The sequence below is a fragment of the Schistocerca gregaria genome, chromosome 5 (assembly GCF_023897955.1).
Source record: "Schistocerca gregaria isolate iqSchGreg1 chromosome 5, iqSchGreg1.2, whole genome shotgun sequence".
NCBI classification, from domain to species: Eukaryota; Metazoa; Arthropoda; class Insecta; order Orthoptera; family Acrididae; genus Schistocerca; species Schistocerca gregaria.
The window spans coordinates 520220022-520242072 of record NC_064924.1 but is presented as its reverse complement, the minus strand read 5'-3'; the positions used below and the strand labels follow the sequence as shown (position 1 = coordinate 520242072).

The window sequence follows — 22051 nt, the reverse complement described above, 5'->3', positions numbered from 1 at the left end:
CACTCACAGGGTGAATGGGTGAGGCCAGACAGCCAGAATTCACATTGACACTCTGTTGTGAGTGAAACAATCGTGTAACAAGCTACCAATCACCCTCCCGTGAGCACGTATCTGACATGTGGGGAATGCAGGAGGATGCTTCAACAGCAGAGCCTGTGTGTGAAACGAGCAACACCCAAAGTGTCCCATGCGATGCGTCAGTTTCTTTGATGGCTCTACAGCCCAAGGCATTAGCCTGCAGATGGCTGACTGTGGCCTTGAGTGTCTTCAGCTGTTCACGAACTGCGGCCAGCTCCTCCTGTGTTCACACACAGCACACGACCACACCCACACCCTATCCACATGAAAACTAAACTATGAAATAAAGTAGCAAAAGCTAAATATGTGACTCACTAGCCACCCGGTGCTTCACCGATGAAGGCTGGCAGCTGATTCAGTTGTGGTCTTTTGCGGTTACTGGCTGTCCAGAACAAACAAACAAACAGACGACATCTGTGTGAATGTACATGCTACTGTTACAAGAACATGTTGCTTTACCTCTCAAATACAAAAATATGCAATGAAATTAAGAATTAAACTTTGCAGGCGCACAAAAACACACAGAGAATTTAAGAATTAAACTGAAAACACAAATGGGAAACTAAATATTCTACTTGCTAGCTTCCAGGTGCTTCTTTTTCAAAGGGTTAAGGCTGACTGGATGTGATAAATAGTTACTGCCCATGCAAAACAATAAACAAATGACAACTGCACGAATTTTCACATTGCTGTTATAAAATGCATTACTATGCCTCTCAAATACAGAAATATGCAATGAATTTTAGAATTAAACTTAGCATGCTCGCAAAACATGGAAAGAACCACCCGGTAAAAGTGGAAATTTCGCTGGAAAGCCCACCAGGTGAGCAAGGTTTTATGCTCTGAATCCCTCTTATTCCTAACACTGTATCATTTTGCTTTAAATGTCTACAGTTTACAGTGAGCTTATGTTGTGCCATGATCATAAATAAAGCACAAGGCCAGATGCAGGTCAGATGCAGGTGCGGACCTAAGTCTCAGTTGCTTCCTTGCAGCCAGCTCTACATTGCTGTCTCCCATGCAGTGAAGCAAACAAGCTCTTCATTCATGTCCTCAATCATACTACTTCAGATGTTTTATACAAAGAAACTTATAAGTTAAAAACAAATTCCACGTGCAAGAAGTGTCGGGTACAGCAATAAATAACTACCAGGGCAATGCCTGGTTTCTCAGCTAATTATTATTAAGATATCATTCCTTATGGTTCCTAGTGACACTAGGTTTCATCTAAAGTTATGCCCCTGAGAGGTGGCTGGTTGTAGGCACTCTGTGGCACTCATATGTACTGTGTTTTGTCTATTATCTGTATGAAAGGCAATAGGCTGAGCAAAATTGAAGTTCCCGATTCACTTCTAAAATATCTTTCTCCATTTAGAGGTGCTCATTCTTATGGTTTCATTGTTGAAAATCACTATCAGTTTACTGGGGTAGGTAGTATGCTGCAAACTTGGTTAGTACACCATGCTAGTTTGGTGAAATCTCATCTTCCCAAGGTAGTGAATACTAAAGAATGCTTAACATAATTGGGAAGCATCTGTAAACATCTTGTCTCAAACAAAAACTTTTACGCATGATGTTATCTATCACCTCTTTTTTTTTTCCAAAGACTGTGGAACATTCAGTATAGTCCAAAACAGGGTGTTCCAACAGCGCCCTACAAAGCAGGGGTGCTCTGGACACTCACCGCAGTGGTTCAGATCCCGTATCGTGGGGTTTTTTGAAGTATGAGGTCATTATCCATGTAACGTGTGACTGGCAGATCACAAGATTCTGCTGTGCTGGCCAGTTTGATTGATCACAGCAAGTGACAGTGCTCCGTGGTGTGCTAGCCCATTTGATAGTTGACAGTGTGTGACAATTGTCATGAACTGGAACAGCTGGTTCTAGAATAGTATTACTGTCACACAGTTTTAAAATTTTATGTAAGCGTTTAGCAGATCATTATTATTTAGTTTCATAATATTTTACAGGTCTGATTTTGAAGTTCTTGCTGGGAATAGCAGAAAAACTAAGAATATATTGAAGGAGGTCGTTAAAAGTTACAAGGAAACCTCATAAATTTTAGGTTAAGTATTTCCTATATCAATTTCTGCATTAATTATATATTTCCTTCTGCCTTTTAATGCTACTGAAAATTTTGTAAAAAAAAGGCAATGTAATCCTGATAGTTCAGAGAAAGAGAGCTGTACAGCTACCTGTCTAATTTAGAAGATTACTATTCAGGAAGACAATATTATCAATCATCTGTGGCTTCGAAGATGTGCCAGTCCTGATATACTGGAATGCTGTGTAAGAAGTATGCCAGTGTGGAAAGATGTGGATATTTGCTACCATCAGGCTATTAGGTTGCTGTCTTCCACAAACTGGAGTTTATCGTTGATATATTTCGAAAATTAATTTGCGGCAATGCCAGTACTCTTATAGATTCATCTTTCAACAAATCTTCAAATTTGTTGAAAAGATCCATCAGGTTGTACGTCTATATCTATACTCTGCAAACCACTATAAGATCCATGGCAGAGGGTGCATCCCATTGTAAAAGTTATTATGATTTCTTTCTGTTCCATTCATTTATGGAGCATAGGAAGAATGATCATTTGAATTCGTCTTTGGATGTAGTAATTATTGTAGTTTTACCTATAAAACCCCAATGTGAGCGATCCATAGGGGGTTGTAGTATATTCCTAGAGTAATCATTTAAAGACAGTTCTTGAAACTCTGTAAATAGCCTTTCTCCAGATAATTTACATCTATTGTCAAGAGTCTTCCAGTTGAGTTTTTCAGTATTTCTGTGACACTCTCCCATGGATTAAAGAAGGAAACCTGTGACCTCTCGTGCTGCCCTTCTCTGTATATGTTCAGTATCCCCTTTTAGTCTAAGTTGTAGGGGTCCCACACACTTGAGCAATATTCTAGAAGATTTCTATTTCTTTACACGAAAACTTGCTACTTCATTAAATTTTGAACAGATTTATATCCCTTCATAATATATACACTAAAGAGGCTTTTCATCACAGGTAAACCATTTATATAAACAAGACATTATTAAAAAGTATCACAAAATTGACTTTGACTCTCCTGTACTGCATGGCACACATTGCATGTACCTGGGAAAACTCATCAATTTGCTGGAGTTGACAGTAAACAAAACAATTACATTTTCTTATTTACAATACTGGTACATGTAGCACAATACTGTAATACTTTCAAACAGTGTGTTGTGTACCATAAGGGCAATCTTTGATTAAAAATTGTATCATATCTAATTATTTTCTTATGGTTGAAGATAGGTGTAAGATTGCACAGGCAGAGAAACTCTACAGAGAACTATAGCCTGACAAGAACCCTCTCTTCCAACTTATTGCAATTACCATTCTACTTACTTACATTCTCCATAGATAGGCAGCATTTCTACTTTGTCTTCTTTGGCATGCATTGTAATCACACAAACGTTCATCCAAAGACACGAATTAATGACTGGTGTCCGTTTTCATTGTGTTTCAATTTATTTACTGTAAACTCCAGCAAGTGGACAAATTATATAACCTCATTTATCTTTGCTGTGTGGTGATAGAGTAAAAGTCAATTTTGTGTTACATTTGTAATAACATCATGTTTATGTAAATGCTACAGTGTGATAGATTCTTCAACAGGTCCTGAATTGTCAAATAAAAAGAAAAAAATACAGGGTGCTCTTTGAAAAAGATACACTGCTGTTTGTAACAAACAAAGTTAGCAGAAAGAAAATCTTGATGTTTTCCCCTGATAGCAACACAACATTTGCTTGATGGACTTTTTTTATTTTTTTATTTCTCTATAGGACAAAAATTTACTTGAGGTGGTCAAGGCAAATGGTACTCCCTGCGTTAAAGTCTGCCCAAGTAGAAATTTGAAGACTTGAAGTTGTAAGAATTCTTTCTTCTGAAAAACTTTTGACATTTTTTGGGTGTGTTGCATGCAGATTTATTTATTCTTTACTTGATTTTTGCAATAGGCTTTAAGTGAAATAACAGCCAAACAAGATATGTGATGTCAATAAATATAATATAAATGACGTGTATATATTCATAGTCAACATAAAAATGGAAAACAATGAAATACAACAAAAGTAAAAAAGTAAGTGAAAAGTAAGCCATCAGAAAATAACACCAATTTGGGGAAAGAATAAAGCTATTTTTTTACTGTGCCAAGTGATTACATAGCTTTCCATCTTTCTCACTGTACTAAAATTGACTGTTATTTTAGCATGTGGCGTAAGCTTGAGTTGTCCTGATAGCAGTATTATCTGCCAATGCTGTGTAGCAATTGAGTATGGACTTGAAACTGAGTTATTTATGATATATTGGCTGATATGTGATCATAAAGTAATGAGCTTTCTGATAGAAAGTGTAAGTATGGCAACACATTGAAATTGTTTCAGAAACTTAATCGATTTCCAACTTGGGTATCTGATGTGCAGTATCCCTTTATCACAACCCTGTTCCTTCATTTTTAACTCCTGGTTAATTTGCATTACTTTGTTTTCTCTTTGGAGGCAATGGTTTATTATCTGCTGTCAGCCCATCAGTGCCAATTTTTTTTTTTTTTTTTTTGTCAGCCAGGCTTTTCAAAAATTAGTAGGGTATACTCTTAACTTGTTTTTTGTTTATTAATTTTGCTGTGTACTATTATGACTAGTGCAGTAGCAATAAAATCCAATTTTAATAGACAGAATGTAATTTACTGTACTGCAAAGTTTGACAGTAGGCATATTTTTGTGCAAATTTATTGATCAACTGTGAGATGTTATGGATCAATTGGGCATATTTTGCATGCAGTGTAGACATGCGTGTCTATTCGTACTAAACAGTTGTAGTAGTTCATAAGATGGTATATACAGTCACTTGAAACAACTACCATATTCATGTAAGTTTTGAAGACTGCACTGCATGTTGTGTGGTTGCTCACATTAGTTCACTGTTGTACATGTACTGAAGGTGAAAGAGGCCCCACATTTATATTACTAATGTGGAATTTAGGGTTCATAACCCATGTATGCACAAGTTGTACTGTAATGTATTTTGTTATTACTCATTTCAGATTTTATCTTCCACATGGCCTAACAGTGGATTCTGAGAATAATGTATGGGTAACAGACGTAGCTCTGCATCAAGTATTTATGTTCAAAAGGAATCAATGGAAGAAACCAGCTTTAATTCTTGGCACAAAATTTGTGCCAGGAAATGATGATACACATTTTTGCAAGCCTACAGATGTTGCTATATTGTCCAATGGAGACTTTTTTGTTTCTGATGGTTATTGTAACAGCCGAATTATTAAATTCGATACCAGTGGGCAAAAACTTATGGAATGGGGCCGTAATATACTGCAAGGTAATGATAGATAAGTATTACTTTCTGTATTTTTTTTTTTTTTTTTGCATTTGACATAGAAAAAAATATAACGGATATATTATATTCTGTATGAACTATTTTACAGGTTCTTTGGATGGCATAGGCTTGACAGCATATACTTTCAGTTTGCCCCACGCACTTGCAGTAGCTGAAGAAAAGGAAACACTTTTCCTTGCTGATCGTGAAAATGGACGTATTCTCAGTTTCAACATCACATCTGGATACTTTTTATATGAAATACAGTCTCCTGATATGGGTCACAAACTGTTTAGTGTTGCCTACTCTCCATCACAAGGTATGCACATCAGTTTATTACAATAAAAAAAATTAATAGTCATAAAAAGAACAAGAGAGAGAGAGAGAGAGAGAGAGAGAGAGAGAGAGAGAGAGAGAGAGAGAGAGAGAGAGAGACGTGGCGACGGAGTTCTTTTATGTAGGTGACAAGTCAATGTAAAAAATTAATAACACACTGTTGAAGAAAAGACAGTTTGAAAAATGAAACTGTATAATAGAGAATATTGTAAAGGTTAGATGGAGGAGGGGAGGGATGCATACTTCATCTTCCATCACACATAATATCTTGAGCCCAAATAATTTGAGTCTTTTTACCACTCGAAGATTTTGTGTGTTTTGGACGAGGGACATTAAGTAAGTAATGCAACACTTTTTCGGAAAGCAGGTTGGTTTTATTCACGATTCCAATACACCATATTGTTCCCTATTATTTTGCTACAAAATCCTATTTTTCAACATAATCTCCATTCAACGTGTCACCGTTATGTCACCTTACTGGTAGCACCTGTATGCCTACATGGTACCAATCGACTGCTCAGTGTCAGAGCTAACATCTTGCTGCATCAGTAACCTCCCATCATATGCGTACTGCTTCCTGTGGAGTGCATCCTTCATTGGGCCAAACAGGTGGAATTCGGAAGATGCGATATCTGGGCTGTAAGCTGGATGAGGAACCAAGTGGGCACACACCCTCGAGTGCCCCAACTGGTGGATGGTTTGACTGTAATCCGTTGATCACCTCAAATAAGAATGTCTGCATGTTCCAACATGGCTGTATATGGCCGGCTGGCACGTGGGATATTGGACAGGTTTGCACTACCTTTGTGATGACAGACATCTTGCCCAATGGCTAACCATGCTTTGTTTCACTACTAGGTCTCCACAGACATTCTACAAGGCCTATGAATATTTGTGGTGCTCTGGTTTTCCACCAAAAGAAACACAATGACAGCTCTCCTCTGTTACAGACGCCAGTTTGAAGGCTATGTTTAGTGCTGCTGCCTACAAATTCACAGGATCTGTCTCAGCCTTTGTGTTAGGCCATTATCAGGCACATCCACCAAGTGAGGTGATGTGGTGGTTAGCACACTGGACTCACATTTGGGAGGACAACGTTTCAAACCTGTGTCCGTACTTCCTGATTTAGGTTTCCTGTGATTCCCGTAAATCGCTTCAGTCAAATGCCGGGATGGTTCCTTTGAAAGGACATGGCCGACATCCTTTCCCTTGCTTCCCTAAACTAAGGGGACTGATGGCTTCCCCCCCCCCCCCCCCCCCCCAACTCAACCAACCAAGTGCATTTGGAAGTTATCCTGTGGAAAAGTAACATAAAATGATCAAGTAATGAAAAAAGCAACTGAAGTAGCTTTTTCTTAATTAAACATCAGTTTCGATATCAGCATCATCATCCAGACATGGAGAAACTAACAATCTTGACGGTGTGGCATGATATGGGCCTATATTCTAAATTTCAAAAGAGCAATTGTCCAAGACTGATAATCTTAAAGCACCAGAACAGACTGACTGAAAAGAAATGCTACATGCGAAGAAACACAAATGGACTTGCCAGAACTCATGTACAGGAGATTCAAGCTGCCAACAATTTTCTAACAGTTGCTTGCCAGTATCTTTCAGGGTCTACAATTACATCTTGTTGTTGTTGTGGTCGTCAGTCCTGAGACTGGTTTGATGCAGCTCTCCATGCTACTCTATCCTGTGCAAGTTGCTTCATCTCCCGGTACCTACTGCAACCTACATCCTTCTGAATCTGCTTAGTGTATTCATCTCTTGGTCTCCCTCTACGATTTTTACCCTCCACACTGCCCTCCAATATTAAATTGGTGATCCCTTGATGCCTCAGAACATGTCCTACCAACCGATCCCTTCTTTTTGTCAAGTTGTGCCACAAACTTCTCTTCTCCCCAATCCTATTCAATACTTCCTCATTAGTTATGTGATCTACCCATCTAATCTTCAGCATTCTTCTGTAGCACCTCATTTCGAAAGCTTCTATTCTCTTTTTGTCCAAACTATTTATCGTCCATGTTACACTCCATACAAATACTTTCAGAAAAGACTTCCTGAGACTTAAATCTATATACGATGTTAACAAATTTCTCTTCTTCAGAAACGCTTTCCTTGCCATTGCCAGTCTACATTTTATATCCTCTCTACTTCGACCATCATCAGTTATTTTGCTCCCCAAATAGCAAAACTCCTTTACTACTTTAAGTGTCTCATTTCCTAACCTAATTCCCTCAGCATCACCCGACTTAATTTGACTACATTCCAGTATCCTCGTTTTGCTTTTGTTGATGTTCATCTTATATACTCCTCTCAAGACACTGTCCATTCCATTCAACTGCTCTTCCAAGTCCCTTGCTGTCTCTGACAGAATGACAATGTCATCGGTGAACCTCAAAGTTTTTATTTCTTCTTCCTGGATTTTAATACCTACTCCAAATTTTTCTTTTGTTTACAAATTTCTTTTGTTTGCAAATTTTTCTTTTGTTTACTACTTGCTCAATATACAGATTGAATAACATCGGGGAGAGGCTACAACCCTGTCTTACTCCCTTCCCAACCACTGCTTCCCTTTCATGCCCCTTGACTCTTATAACTGCCATCTGGTTTCTGTACAAATTGTAAATAGCCTTTCGCTCCCTGTATTTTTACCCCTTGCCACCTTTAGAATTTGAAAGAGAGTATTCCAGTCAACATTGTCAAAAGCTTTCTCTAAGTCTACAAATGCTAGAAACGTAGGTTTGCGTTTCCTTAATCTTTCTTCTAAGATAATTCGTAAGGTCAGTATTGCCTCACGTGTTCCAGTATTTCTACGGAATCCAAACTGATCTTCCCCGAGGTCGGCTTCTACCCGTTTACCCATTCGTCTGTAAAGAATTCGTGTTAGTATTTTGCAGCTATGGCTTATTAAACTTATTGTTCGGTAATTTTCACACATGTCAACACCTGCTTTCTTTGGGATTAGAATTATTATATTCTTCTTGAAGTCTGAGAGTATTTCGCCTGTTTCATACATCTTGCTCACCAGATGGTAGAGTTTTGTCAGGACTGGCTCTCCCAAGGCCGTCAGTAGTTCCAATGGAATGTTGTCTACTCTGGGGGCCTTGTTTCGACTCAGGTCTACATCTATACTCTGCAAACCACTGAGGTGCATGGCAGAGGGTACATCCCATTGTATCAGTTATTAGGTTTTCTACCTGTTCCATTCATGTATGGAGTGCTGGAAGAATGATTGTTTGAATACCTCTATACATGCAGAAAGTATTTTGATCTTATCCGCATGATCCCTGTGTAAGCAGTTTGTAGGGGGTTGTAGTCTATTCCTAGAGTAATCATTTAAAGCTGGTTCCTGAAACTTCGTTAATAGACTTTCTTGGGATGGTTTATATCTATCTTCAAGCATCTTCCACTTCAGTTCCTTCAGTATCTCTGTGACACTCTCCCAGGGATTAAACAAACCAGTGACCATTCATGCTGCCGATCTCTGTATACATTCAAATCTGATGTTAGTCCTGTCTGGTACAGGTCATATACACTTGAGCAATATTTTAGAACCGGTTGCACGAGTGGTTTGTAAGCAATCTCCTTTGTAGAGTGAGTGTACTTCTCCAGTATTCTACAAATAAACCAAAGTCTACCACCTGCTTTACCCACAATTGAACCTAGTGATCGTTCCATTTCATATCCCTACAAAGTGTTACACCCAGGTATTTGTATGAGTTGGCCGATTCCAACAATGACTCATTGATATTATAGTCTAGGATACTATGTGTTTTTGTTCTGTAAGCAAAATTTTACATTTCTGAACATTTAAAACAAGTTGTCAATCTTTGCACACCACTTTGAAATTTTATTATGATCTGACTGAAAGCTTATGCAAATTCTTTCTCGTAGTATTTCATTATAAATAACTGCATCACCTGCAAAAAACTTGATTCTACAATTAATATTATCTGCAAGCTCCAGCTTCTAGTGTGATATTTACCGGAGTTGTTGGCAATCTATTCTTGTGTGAATTTTTGAACTCCCCTCCCACTCCTCCCCTGGTCCACACCCAGTGTCTCGCATTTAATATTCTGTTGATATGCAAGTTAATCTCACCGTCTTTCCACTTTTCTATTAGGATTCTACCAGCATATGTAGAAATTATCTCCCATTCTTTAATGGATTTAATTACTATTTTACTATTTGAGTTTCCCCTGTGAGTCATTCATATTTCATTCCTTCTTTAAAGAGCTTTGGAGACCAACCAAAACTTTCTTACTTGTTCACTAAACTATGGTGAACAGCTTGTGGGGGCCTTCCAGAAAATGGATTTCTGCCAGATTGTTATGTCACCATAATTATATAACAAGCGAGTGCAAACAGCAGTTTTCAAAATGAATCAAATACAGAATTAACATTTTGTGTTTTATTCCAGCAAGTGCCAATCAGTCTTTCAGAGAATAATAGCCAGTTCATATTCCAGACAGAGAAACTTGCTTCTATTCATATTAATTAAAATGTTCTTTATTATACGAAAGAAGGCATTTTTATTTTGGTATTAAAATTGTTCATTTTCAAATTTCAGAGTTTTTTCATTAGTTATAAAAGTGCACTCAGACTGTGAATTAGTACACAAGTTTATGCAAGTCTCTTTCTTCCAGTCTTCGTTGTAGTATGTTATAGGTTTTGTTTCTATGTACTTGTTAAGAGTGTGATCTTTTTTACCTCCTCGCCCACTACATTTACTTTTCTTTACTCGGTTCGTGGGATTTGTTCTTGACTTATTTTATGATGAAACCTATTAATTGTGAGTCCTGTTGGCACTATTTTGTCCACTCAAATATTAAACACACTAGAGACCAAAAATAGCTGTCCAACAGTTATGACTTTCTACTGCACATACATAATTTCTAGTGAGTGAGATTGCACTGGACTTGCAGTCATGAGGGGTCAGGATTCAAATACCAATTTGGCCATCCAGATGTACATTTTCCTAAATCAATGAAGACAAATGCTGAATGTCCTTATGAAGAAGAGAGAACCACCTTTTTTCTCCATCTTTAATTTATCATAACATGACCTTGCCACTGACAAGATGACCAATTTTAATTTTTGTAATCCAGAAATACGTAAGATTGATTCTAATTAGTCAGATGGGTTAGGAATCCACTTTTCAATAGGAAAAGAAATATTTCAGTGGGGCTAGTTAATAGCTTTCCAAGTGAAAAAAAGAACAACAAACTCTGCCAAAACTGTCACATTTTCCAATAAAAACGAATATCATGTTTTGCAAACAAGTGACTGTGATAACGACTCTCCAAATGATTATGGACTTTTAAAAATCATTGAACTGAAAATGAATAGTGTTTTGCAAAAAATGTCAACAACAAATACAGATTATCAAGGAAAAAGTGTAATGTACTATTACTAACAGACAGTCATGGCAGAAATCTATCCAGCATGCTCTGTGAGGAGACATAGCAGTGACTGGTGTAGTGGAACCAGGAAAAGGAAGTAAAAGTGTTGTAGACAGTAACTTTCAGGTGAAATTAATGCAGGAAAATGACTTTATTGTCTGTATAATGGGTTCAAATGATGTGGCAAAAAATGAAGCAGAGGTTTGCGTGAAAATGCTGCAGAATTTTTTACAAGCTAACAAATACAAAAACACAGTAGTTGCCACACTGCCTCATAGGCACAATCTAATTTATAATTTGTGTATAAAAAAAGAAATTCAGAAAACAAACATTAAAATAAGGAAACTGTGTTCTCAATACACTAAGTGTGATTTACTGGTTGTAAGCAAAACTGCATCAGAGTCTGCACACGAAACATGGAATGCATTTGAACTATGAAGGGAAAAGGTTTGTTTGCTAATCATGTTAGTGAAATAGTTAAAGAAAGACTTCTGAGGAATACAACAATCTATCAGCTTCCTGTACATACTTCCAGTAACAACGAGGAAAACAAAATGAACAAGAAAGAAGAATGAAAGTAGAACAATGCTGACATTCCTAATTTAAACTAAAGGGATGTGATGCTGTAAATATCACTCCCAATCACTAAATCATGAATATGCCCAATCTAAAAATTTATGACCATAATGTGCAGTCCCATCATAATAAGATTGATGAAATTAACATAATTAAAAGCTGAACTTCAAGATATCTCAGTGTTATGCATTTCTGTGCACTGCCTTAAGCCAGAATTAATCCAGAATACGAAAATAAATAAATTCCTTTTGGCTGCTTACTACTGCAGGAATAATATCAAGCAGGGTGGGGCAGCAATCTTCACAAAGGAAAATGTAGATTTTATTACCCTACCTGACTTAACTAGAAGAAATGTCGAAAAGGATTATAAAATTGCAGCTATAAAAATTACTCAGCTCAACCTGGTTATTGCTACAGTTTACCAACCGCCATCTGGAAGTTTTGAACTTTTCTTAAACAAAATGGAGTCATTGCAAAATAAAGTAAATAAAATTTCTTCCAGAACTGCATGTAGAAGTTGTAAACAGGATAATGTAAACTACTTCAAGAAAGTATGACAGAAAGAAAAATGGTCAGAAGTGTACAAAATGGACGATATAAATGAAAAATTTAACTCTAGAACAAACAGCTGGATCAAAAAGGGAATAAGGGTTTCATGCCAGAAAAAGGTCTACCTCATGAAATATGTTACTGAAAAAATTCCTCACCTGAAGTACACACATACTATAAAAAAATACTCGAAAATATTAAGAAAGTAATAAAAGCAGCAAAAAATGCATAATGATGAATACATTTACAATTCAGCTAATACATCAAAGGCTATTTGGAGTGTTATAAAAACGAATCTGGAGAATACAGACAACCTTGCAAAAATATAATACTACCACGTAAGAATAAAAAAGTAACAAACCTCTAGAAGTAGCCAATACATTTAACAACTTTTTCACAGGTGTTGCTGATAATATGTTACAGTCAAACTGTAAGAGCACCCAGGCAAATGAATATAAAATAAGTGCACGTAGGGGATCGATGTGTGTTATTTTTATTCCACAAGATGAAGTAGCTGAAGCGATAAAAGGACTAAAAAATTCCAACTCTGCAGGCACTGATGGTATACTGCAACAACATGAAAGAAGAGTGCATCAAACCCAATTGAAATACTCTCTCACTTATGTGACTGCTCACTTCAGGCAGGCACTTTCCCTAATGTACTGAAAACATCAAAAGTTATTCCTGTATATAAAAAAGGTGATAAAGATAATGTAAATAACTACAAACCCATCACAATTTCCTCCTGCATCTCTAAAGTATTAGAAAAAATTAATTCAGAAATAAGAGGTCAACGACAACTGCTGTTTATGAGTGCATTAATTCCTTCCTAAACCTGATGGACAAGAAACAGGAGTCAGTCAGGAGTATAGCACACAAATATTAAACTAAAAACCATATCTGAACACTTGTCTCATAAACTAAATATGGTGTACCCCAAGGATCAGTAACGGGACCCTTCTGTTCATAAATGATCTGAACTTAAATGTTGATGCATATAAAACCGTGATTTTACTAAAGGGAGACAGCAGTGGACAGTAACAGCAGACAGTAAACATGCTCACGAAACAACTTAGCAGCTGGTCACAGAATAATCAGCTTGTAATAAACAGGGGAAAAAAAAAAAAAAAAACCATTGCACTAAAATTCCACAATGCTTCTAACAAGGACATACTTATCCCATCAGTATCTATCAATGGCAAATCAAATGGTAACAGTACTGAAATCAAATTCTTATGACTTTGGCTGCAGAGCAATGTCAGATGAAATAAGCGTATTAAATATCTCAATGCAGAACTGAGCAAAACATGTTACCTTCTTTGATCATTAAAATCACATTACAGCGAGAAAACAGTAATGAATGCATATCGTGCCTACTTTCATTCTCGTCTTAGATATGGGATCACCTGCTGGGGAAACTCTAAAACAGCCAATTGCACTTTTAAACTACAAAAAAGTGCCAATAGAATCTTGTTTGGATGCAAGCCTAGAGACTCTTGTAAACCTCTGTCTAAGGAATCTGGTATTCCTCCATTACCATGTGTATACATTATGGAAACCCTTTTATTCTTTAAAATAAATGTAATAGGTAAGGACTGAAAAAAGCTGTGATATACATGATCATTAGTAACTTACATCTAACTCAAATCAGCACAGCTCTGTACCAAAAAGATACTTGTCGCGTGGGAGTTAAGTATTATAACCAACTTCCTGAAAACATAAAAACTATTACAGAGGTCAATACCTTTGGAAAATCTCTAAAGTCATATTTACAGTGTCACTGCTTTTACTCCATTGAAGAATATTGAAGCTTATGAAGTGTGTTGTATAAAAAGTGTGTTATTGTAACCTTAAATACATATGCCTAGAAATGACTTTCAGCTGTATATTTATAACTTGACTTATCTAATGTCTTATGCATGAGCTGCTTTGTAGACAACAGGATCAATCAATACAGCAGCAGCAGCAGCAGCAACAACAACAACAACAACAACATGAGACTCTCCTTTCATTTCTATAGAACCAAGTAGCTAGTTTATTTCCAGTGCTTTTAGATTCTGATTTATATATTGTCAATTATTAACATAATTTATTCCAAGTTTCTACATAACTCCGTAATTAGCATTGATTGTTCATGATTTCAAATTTGGCTTTTGTTTCAAGGCTTCTATGCTATTTTAATTAATACTTCATGCCAAATTATGTAAACAAGCTAAGGCACTGGCAGCTGGCATCTTTAGAGTGTATATTGAGATCTATTGAATCTTTATTTCTAACAAATTAATATGCCTCCAATTCACATCATTAGATATCCAGATCTGTGACTCACTTGGATGTACGTTGATCAGCATGAAAATGCAACACATAACAAATTATGTGTAATTATCTACTTAATCAAAGTAAATCTTGTATTTTTAGATGGGGTGTTACTTTGTGAGCAAACAGTGATGTGACAGTTGTCTGTTACATGTGCCTTAATTGCTTTTTACTATGCAACATGAAAAACGTATCACTGTCTGTGAGGCAATAATGCTTTCCTGTGATTGTAGCACTTAGTGCTGTACATTGCATTGTTTCCCTTATGGTCACACTGTTTGTCAGATCTTTGTGTGATCATCATAATTGAATTTCTGGAGTAAACTTGCTGTTAAGTCATGAAGTTGCTGCAAAAACCTTTGGTGGAAGGATGTCCCAACATGCATTATGCTGCAGAAATGTTGAGAACTGCGTCTTCCACGATTTCCAGAACATTAAGAAAGTACAGGGAAAATGGAGATCAGGCCTAACAAGAGTAACAACAACAAGGGATGATAATTTATTACAGCTTTAAGTTCTCCACAACCATCACATTAGCAGTGTTGAAGCACAAAATACTCAAAGGTCAAGAGGCAGTGATAGTGAGAGAACTGTCTCAGGAAGACTAGAAGCCAGTGTTCAATGCAGAAGACCTTCTAAAGGGCCAGAAATCACTAAAGAGATTTGTACAGCTTGGTTACATTTCCCGAGGGAGTATTGCTGCTAGGGAGTACAACAGTGGGAGCACGCATTGCTGACTGTTGGGTCACAATTTGGCCGTTGATCACGTGTCGGTAGGGAGAGGGTCATGAACAGGCCTGGGGAAAGGTACTTCCCTTACATATTCTCATCCAGAATAACTTTTGAGCTTGGTTTTCTATGGTGTCGGCAGGCATGAGTCTGACTGCAAAGATGGATTTGGTCTTTGTTGAGAATGGGAGCCGTACAGTGCATCAGTATGTGGAGAAAATCATTTTGGAACATGTTGTGTTTCTCGCTCCATTTACTGGTGATGTTTTATTACTGACAATGAATGCCCACATGTTGCAAGAATGGTACAAGATTTCTGGGATGAAGCTGAGATTCATGCTATGGCTTGGTTTACTTATTTATTTATTTACACATCAAGTTCCATAAGACCAAATTGAGGAGCAAATCTCCAAGGTCATGGAATGTGTCAGTACATGAAATTACAACATAGAAGTAATAACAGATAAAAATAAAATGTTTATGGACCCAAAAACTCAAGACTCAAGTTTAAGTAAACACTGTCAAAAATATAAGAATCAGCATAATTTTTCAAGGAACTCCTCAACAGAATAGAAGTAGTGACTCACGAGGAAACTCTTCAGTTTTGATTTGAAAGCATGTGGATTACTGCTAAGATTTTTTAATTCTTGTGGTAGCTTATTGAAAATGGATGCAGCAGTATACTGCATGCCTTTCTGCACAAGACTCAAGGAAGAGTGATCCAAATGCAGATCAGATTTCTGCCTAATATTAATTGAGTGAAAGCTGCTAATTCTTGGGAATAAACTGATATTGTTAACAAGAAACAACAGTAAAGAATACATATATTGAGAAGCCAATGTCAATGTTTCAGTTTCTTCCTTCAATCTGACCTGGTACAGATCCCAAACACTCACTCAGTTTTCAACAGTTTGTTGCACCAGTGTCCTATAAGTGATCTCCTTTACAGGCAAACCACTCTTTCCTCAAATTTTACCAATAATCTGAAGTCATCCATTTGCCTTCCCCACCACAGTTCCCACATGCTCATTCCATATCATATTGCTTTGGATGTTATGTGTCAAGCAGGCCACTACTGCATTAACTTATGTTTTTCTACATTTAGAGCTAGCTTCCATTCATCACACCAACTAGAAATTTTGTCTAAGTCCTCTTGTATCTTATATTAAAAACAAAGATTCCAAGACTTACCAAGCCGGGAAAGCGCCAGCAGACAGGCACATGAACAAAACACACAAACACACACACAGAATTACGAGCTTTCGTAACTGGCAGTTGCTTCGTCAGGAAAGAAGGAAGGAGAGGGAAAAATGAAAGGATGTGGGTTTTAAGGGAGAGGGTAAGGAGTCATTCCAATCCCGGGAGTGGAAAGACTTCCCTTAGGGAAAAAAAAGGACAGGTGTACACTCGCGCACACACACACACACACACACACACACACACACACACACACACACACACACACACACATCCATCCGCACATACACAGACACAAGCAGACATATTTAAAGGCCTGCTTGTGTCTGTGTATGTGCGGATGGATATGTGTGTGTGTGTGTGTGTGTGTGTGTGTGTGTGCGCGCGAGTGGTACACCTGTCCTTTTTTTCCCCTAAGGGAAGTCTTTCCGCTCCCGGGATTGGAATGACTCCTTACCCTCTCCCTTAAAACCCACATCCTTTCATTTTTCCCTCTCCTTCCCTCTTTCCTGACGAAGCAACTGCCAGTTACGAAAGCTCGTAATTCTGTGTGTGTGTGTTTTGTTCATGTGCCTGTCTGCCGGCGCTTTCCCGCTTGGTAAGTCTTGGAATCTTTGTTTTTAATATATTTTTCCCATGTGGAAGTTTCTTTCTATTTTATTTACATCCTCTAGTATCTTCTTACAGTAAATCAACTTTGACACCTGACTATAATTTGTGTAAATAGAGAACAACAGTGGTCGTTCACACTTTCTTGGGGCACTCCTGATGACACCCTTGTCTATGATGAACACTTGCCGTTGAGGACAACATACTGGGTACTATTACTTAAAAAGTCTCTGAGCTACTCACATATCTGTGAAATTATTCCATATGCTTATACGTTTGTTAACAGCATGCAGTGGGGCACTGTCTCAAACACCTTCTGGAAATCTAGTAGTATGGCATGTGCCTGATGCCCTTCACCCATAGTTCAGTATATCATGTCCAAAAGGGCAAGCTGAGTTTTGCATGTGTAATGCTTTCTAAAACTGGATATAGGCTTTTCAGTCTCAGGGAAGTTTATTCTATTCAAACTGAGAATATGTTAAAGGATTCTGCAGCAAATCAATGATAGGGATATTGGTCTGTAATTTTACGAGCCCATTCTTCTACCCTTCTTATATGCTGGTGTCGGCTGCACTTTGTCCACTTGATTGGGGCTTTGTGCTGGACGAGAGATTCATGATAAATATAAGCTAGGTAAGGGGCCACTGCTGTAGAGTACTCTTTGTGAAATCGAACTGGGGCTCCATCCAGACCTGGTGATTTATTTGTTTTCAAATCTTTTCTGTGGCAGGTATGCTTGCTTCTATGTCGTTTGTATGGGTGTCTGTCCAATGGTCAAATGACGGTATGTTTGTACAACCATCCTGCGTGAATGATTTCTTGAACATGAAATTTAAAACTTCGGCTTTCGTGTTGCTGTCTTCAACTGCCGCAACAGACTGGTCAACAAGAGACTGGATGGAAGCTTTAGACCCACCTAGCGATTTTCATACAACCAGAATTTTCTTGGGCTCTCAGCCAGATCTTTTGCTAAGGTGTGACAGTTTTATGCTTCACACTCACACATGGTCTGTTCACAGATGAAGGAATCTCTACTAACCTTTGCTTGTCGTCATTTGCGTGTTCTTTTTTGAATCAAGAGCGCAGCAGCCTCAGCATATTCCGAATTTCATTATTAACCCATGGTGGGTCTTTTCCATCCTTTGTCCACTTACTAGGCAAAAAACTATCCAGACCACGTTTTTCTGTATCCTTAAACTCTGCCCATAATTCCTCTACATCGGCCTTACTGTGTCAATTAGATGTTAACAAGTGCTTATCTGCTCTCTCTCTAGTAGAAACACTTTCCTAGCCTGAGTTGTCAAATTTCATAACCATAATTACTAACATCATGATCATTGCAAATCTCCATTTCTATGCTGACATTTTCAATAAGGTCTGGCCTATTTGTAGCTAAAGCAGCAAAGATATTTCCACTGCTTGTGGTCTGCCAAACTAGCTGCTCAAGACTGTTTTCAGAAAACAGTCAACTCAATAGAGACAATATTTTTGAGAACTGCAATGAACACTCAGCTGCCTATGGCCTCTAATCCATCTTTCTGATATACTCACCAAATATCTCAGAGCTTTCCACTTCAGGTTTCAGCCAGTTCTCGGTCCCAATAATAAATTGAACGTGAGAACTTTCCTAGAGGGTAGTCAATTCGGGAACTATATTATGAATATTTCGACAGTTTACCGATAGAATTTTGAAAGTTGAAGTGTCTTTACTCTGAATGCCATTTAGCTTCCCCACCCAGCCTAAAAAACCTTCATGTGCACTCCACAACTACTCTATGTGCACTCCACAACTACTCTGATACCGGAGTAGCTGCTTCCTTTTTGTAGTGCACCCCTGACTTATCAGGGGGCGTCATACAAATCCCCACTCTATAACACAGGTTTAGAAATCTGCAGTCAAGTGACAGGAGTCTTTGGTTAGCCACAACTTGTAGATGACTGCATCCTCGATAGGCACAGGCAAGGCCACCTCCACGTCTCAGATAAGGCCTCCCAGCAGACATATCGAGTATACATTGGCTTTCTTTCCAGCCCTGAATACTATCTGCCTAATTGTATCTCTAACGCACCTAACATAAACCCCTCGCCCCATGTGCCTGCTTCAATCCTGTTGAAGGAGCTGCCACCTGTCCACTCACAGGGTGAATGGGTGAGGCCAGGTGGCCAGTCTCAACATTGGTCCTCTGCCTCAAGTGGCACAAATATGTTACCACCTGCCAGTCACCCTGCGGTGAGGGTGGATCCACGACGTCATGTACATTAGGGGGTACCTCAGAAGCAGAGCCTGTGGACAGAACAAGCGACACCGGAAGTGTCCCATCTGACACGCCAGATTCTCCGCCACTGCTACATGCCAAGGCAGCAGCCTGAAGGGGATGACCATACTTCTCAATAGTTAGTTAATCCTCTGAGTAATGCTATTAAAACGACATTATTTTCTTAACTTCTCCACGTTACTCTGCGCACTGCATACTGGAATGCCCAATTTCCAATCTTCATCCCCCTATATTTGTCTCACAATACAGTATGTTGTTGTACAGTAGATAATATGTTGGAGTCTTATCCTCCCCTCTGCAGTTATACATTCTCTTTATCATTATCAGGCCTTTGTCTTTTTCAATTTAAATATTTTGAAATATCCTTTTAAGAAATCCTTCATGCTGCACTTCTCTCATAATGCTAATGTTCATTTCTGCAAATTGCCATTGTTCTTCTTGTGTCATTAGTGCTGTGGAAAGCCTGGACAATACATCTGGCACAATTTTTTCATTTAGTGGTATGTGGCAAATGTCAAATTCAAATTTCTGGAGTGCTAAAATCCATCTGTTCAACCTACTGTGATTTAATTTGCATCTGGGTGAAAATGATAGTGCTTTTATATTCAGTTGTAATTGCCAGGTAATAACTAAATTTTGAAAATTCATAAGCAATAACAAGAGCTTCCTGGATTGTTACACTACATATTCTTTCTTCTCTAGTTAACATTCAACTTGTAAAGCTGAATATTATCATCTGCCCATTGTCATTTAACTTATACAAATGAACACCTATTCCATAATTTGACGAGTCATGTGCCAAACAAAGTTTCCTTTCATATATGGATGACACAAAATTGAAACATTAGTTAACTTACTCTTGATGGCCTGAAAATCATTTTCATAAGGTGCTTGATCAGCTCCTAACACTATTTTTATTGAGCAAATTGTGTAATGCTGCAATTTTTTTCTGTTGTTTTAGGAATCTTTTCATATTGAGAGTCCAAGAACTCTCTTCTGGTTTTTCTTGTTGCAAGGTACTGGGAAATCTTTAATGGCTTCTATCTTTGCAGGGTTTGGATAAATCTCTCAGGTGTAATTCCATGTTATAGAAATGCAGTCTTCTTCCAAATACTGATTTATGTAAGATAACATCAGTTTTACTAAACTTCTGTAAAATTTCCTCGGGTACTTTAATATGCTTACCCCACACTTAAGTTTCCACCACTGTATCATCTATGTACATCATGATATTACTTTTTTTTCATAACACTCTAAACAAGGGTGGTATAAATGCTGAAATAGAGACAGTCAGTCCAAGTGGAAGCCTGCAGTACCTTTAACATCTGCCTTCAAAAAAGAAAATGTATATTGATGAGATTCTTCAACTGACTGTGTCTGATTGTACCCACCAGGTAGGTCAAGATTACTAAAATATTTCTGCTCCCATGAATCTTTCTATGGATGTATCTATGCTTTGGGGCATCTCTCATAATAGCCATCTTTTTATTAAATTGCACAATCTCTATAGTCTCTTCATTATTTATTTTCATGGCTTCATTAGCAAAATTCAAACTCACTCCACACTCTTGACACGCAGTAAGCACAGTATCGACTTATGAAGCTGCAGAATCACTACCACATTGACATTATATTTTGACACTCCCATTTCAGCTTCCAATAATATCCACTTCTTAACAGGCATACTGTGTTCTCCCATCACCCCTACTATTTTGAAACCACCAACTGGTAATGCAGGAATATCTGGATTTTTCTTCAAAAGTTTACTGTAGAAATTGTTTGAAACTGCTACCACTTGACTGCCAGAATCCATAAGAATACAAGTTTCTTCACCAAACACTTTTGCTTTAATATTAGGGATAATAGTTTCCTTCTTAACTATTCTTTCTTCTTCATAGCACAACTATTTTTGTTCATCACTCAGGCCTTTTGCTTTAATCACTGCAATTTGTCCTGTTCCCTCTCTGTTAACGTAGTTTCTATTGTGACAGTTGCTTGAAAATGATAATTCTTCGTGTGAAGTTGTGAACCAGGTTTTGTTCCAAAGTATTGCCCATTTTTCAGCACATTATTCACTTCTTATCTTGATCATTCTGTCATCAAATCAGGTATGTTCCAAATGTGATCTATTTTCACTATCATTTTCTCTCCAAGGTCTACTAGAATTCAACATTTCTACAATCACTGAATCATTTCTTGATGTTTTGGTTGATAATTCCATCACAGCCTCCGGTTCTACATACAAAAGGATCTTTTAGTGTCTCTGTACTGATTTTGTCCTGGCCCATCAAACTACTATTGTTTGCGGTACTAAAAGAAAAAAGAACATGGTTGCCATAATGGTCTTATTATCTTGGAAGTTAGATGCCTTGTTACTCATTTCACAATGGTTTATCTAAGTACCAGTCCTTATCCAATTCCCTCTCCTAAAATTCTATAAATGTTCCACTGGCATCTTTCAATTATTCTTTATGGTGTAACCCAGTTATGACACTATCCTGCCTGCATTTTGACATGTACTTCACCAAAAATCAAATTCAGCATAGCTCATTGTTCGTTTCTCTTGTTGCATTCCCCAGTTGAATGCATCTCCATGCAAACAACAAAT

At 37.7% G+C, this 22051-nt stretch overlaps 1 protein-coding gene across 5 annotated transcripts in view; it reads left to right on the top strand.

Moving 5' to 3' along the window:
* Positions 1-22051, top strand: part of LOC126272765 (peptidyl-alpha-hydroxyglycine alpha-amidating lyase 1) — an 89782-nt gene that overhangs the window by 49112 nt on the left and 18619 nt on the right. For all 5 annotated transcript variants that reach the window (XM_049975892.1, XM_049975893.1, XM_049975889.1 and 2 more), the window contains exons 5-6: positions 5158-5450; positions 5557-5766. In XM_049975892.1, coding sequence (XP_049831849.1) covers positions 5158-5450; positions 5557-5766 — 503 coding nt within the window. The remainder of the gene's footprint in view (positions 1-5157; positions 5451-5556; positions 5767-22051) is intronic.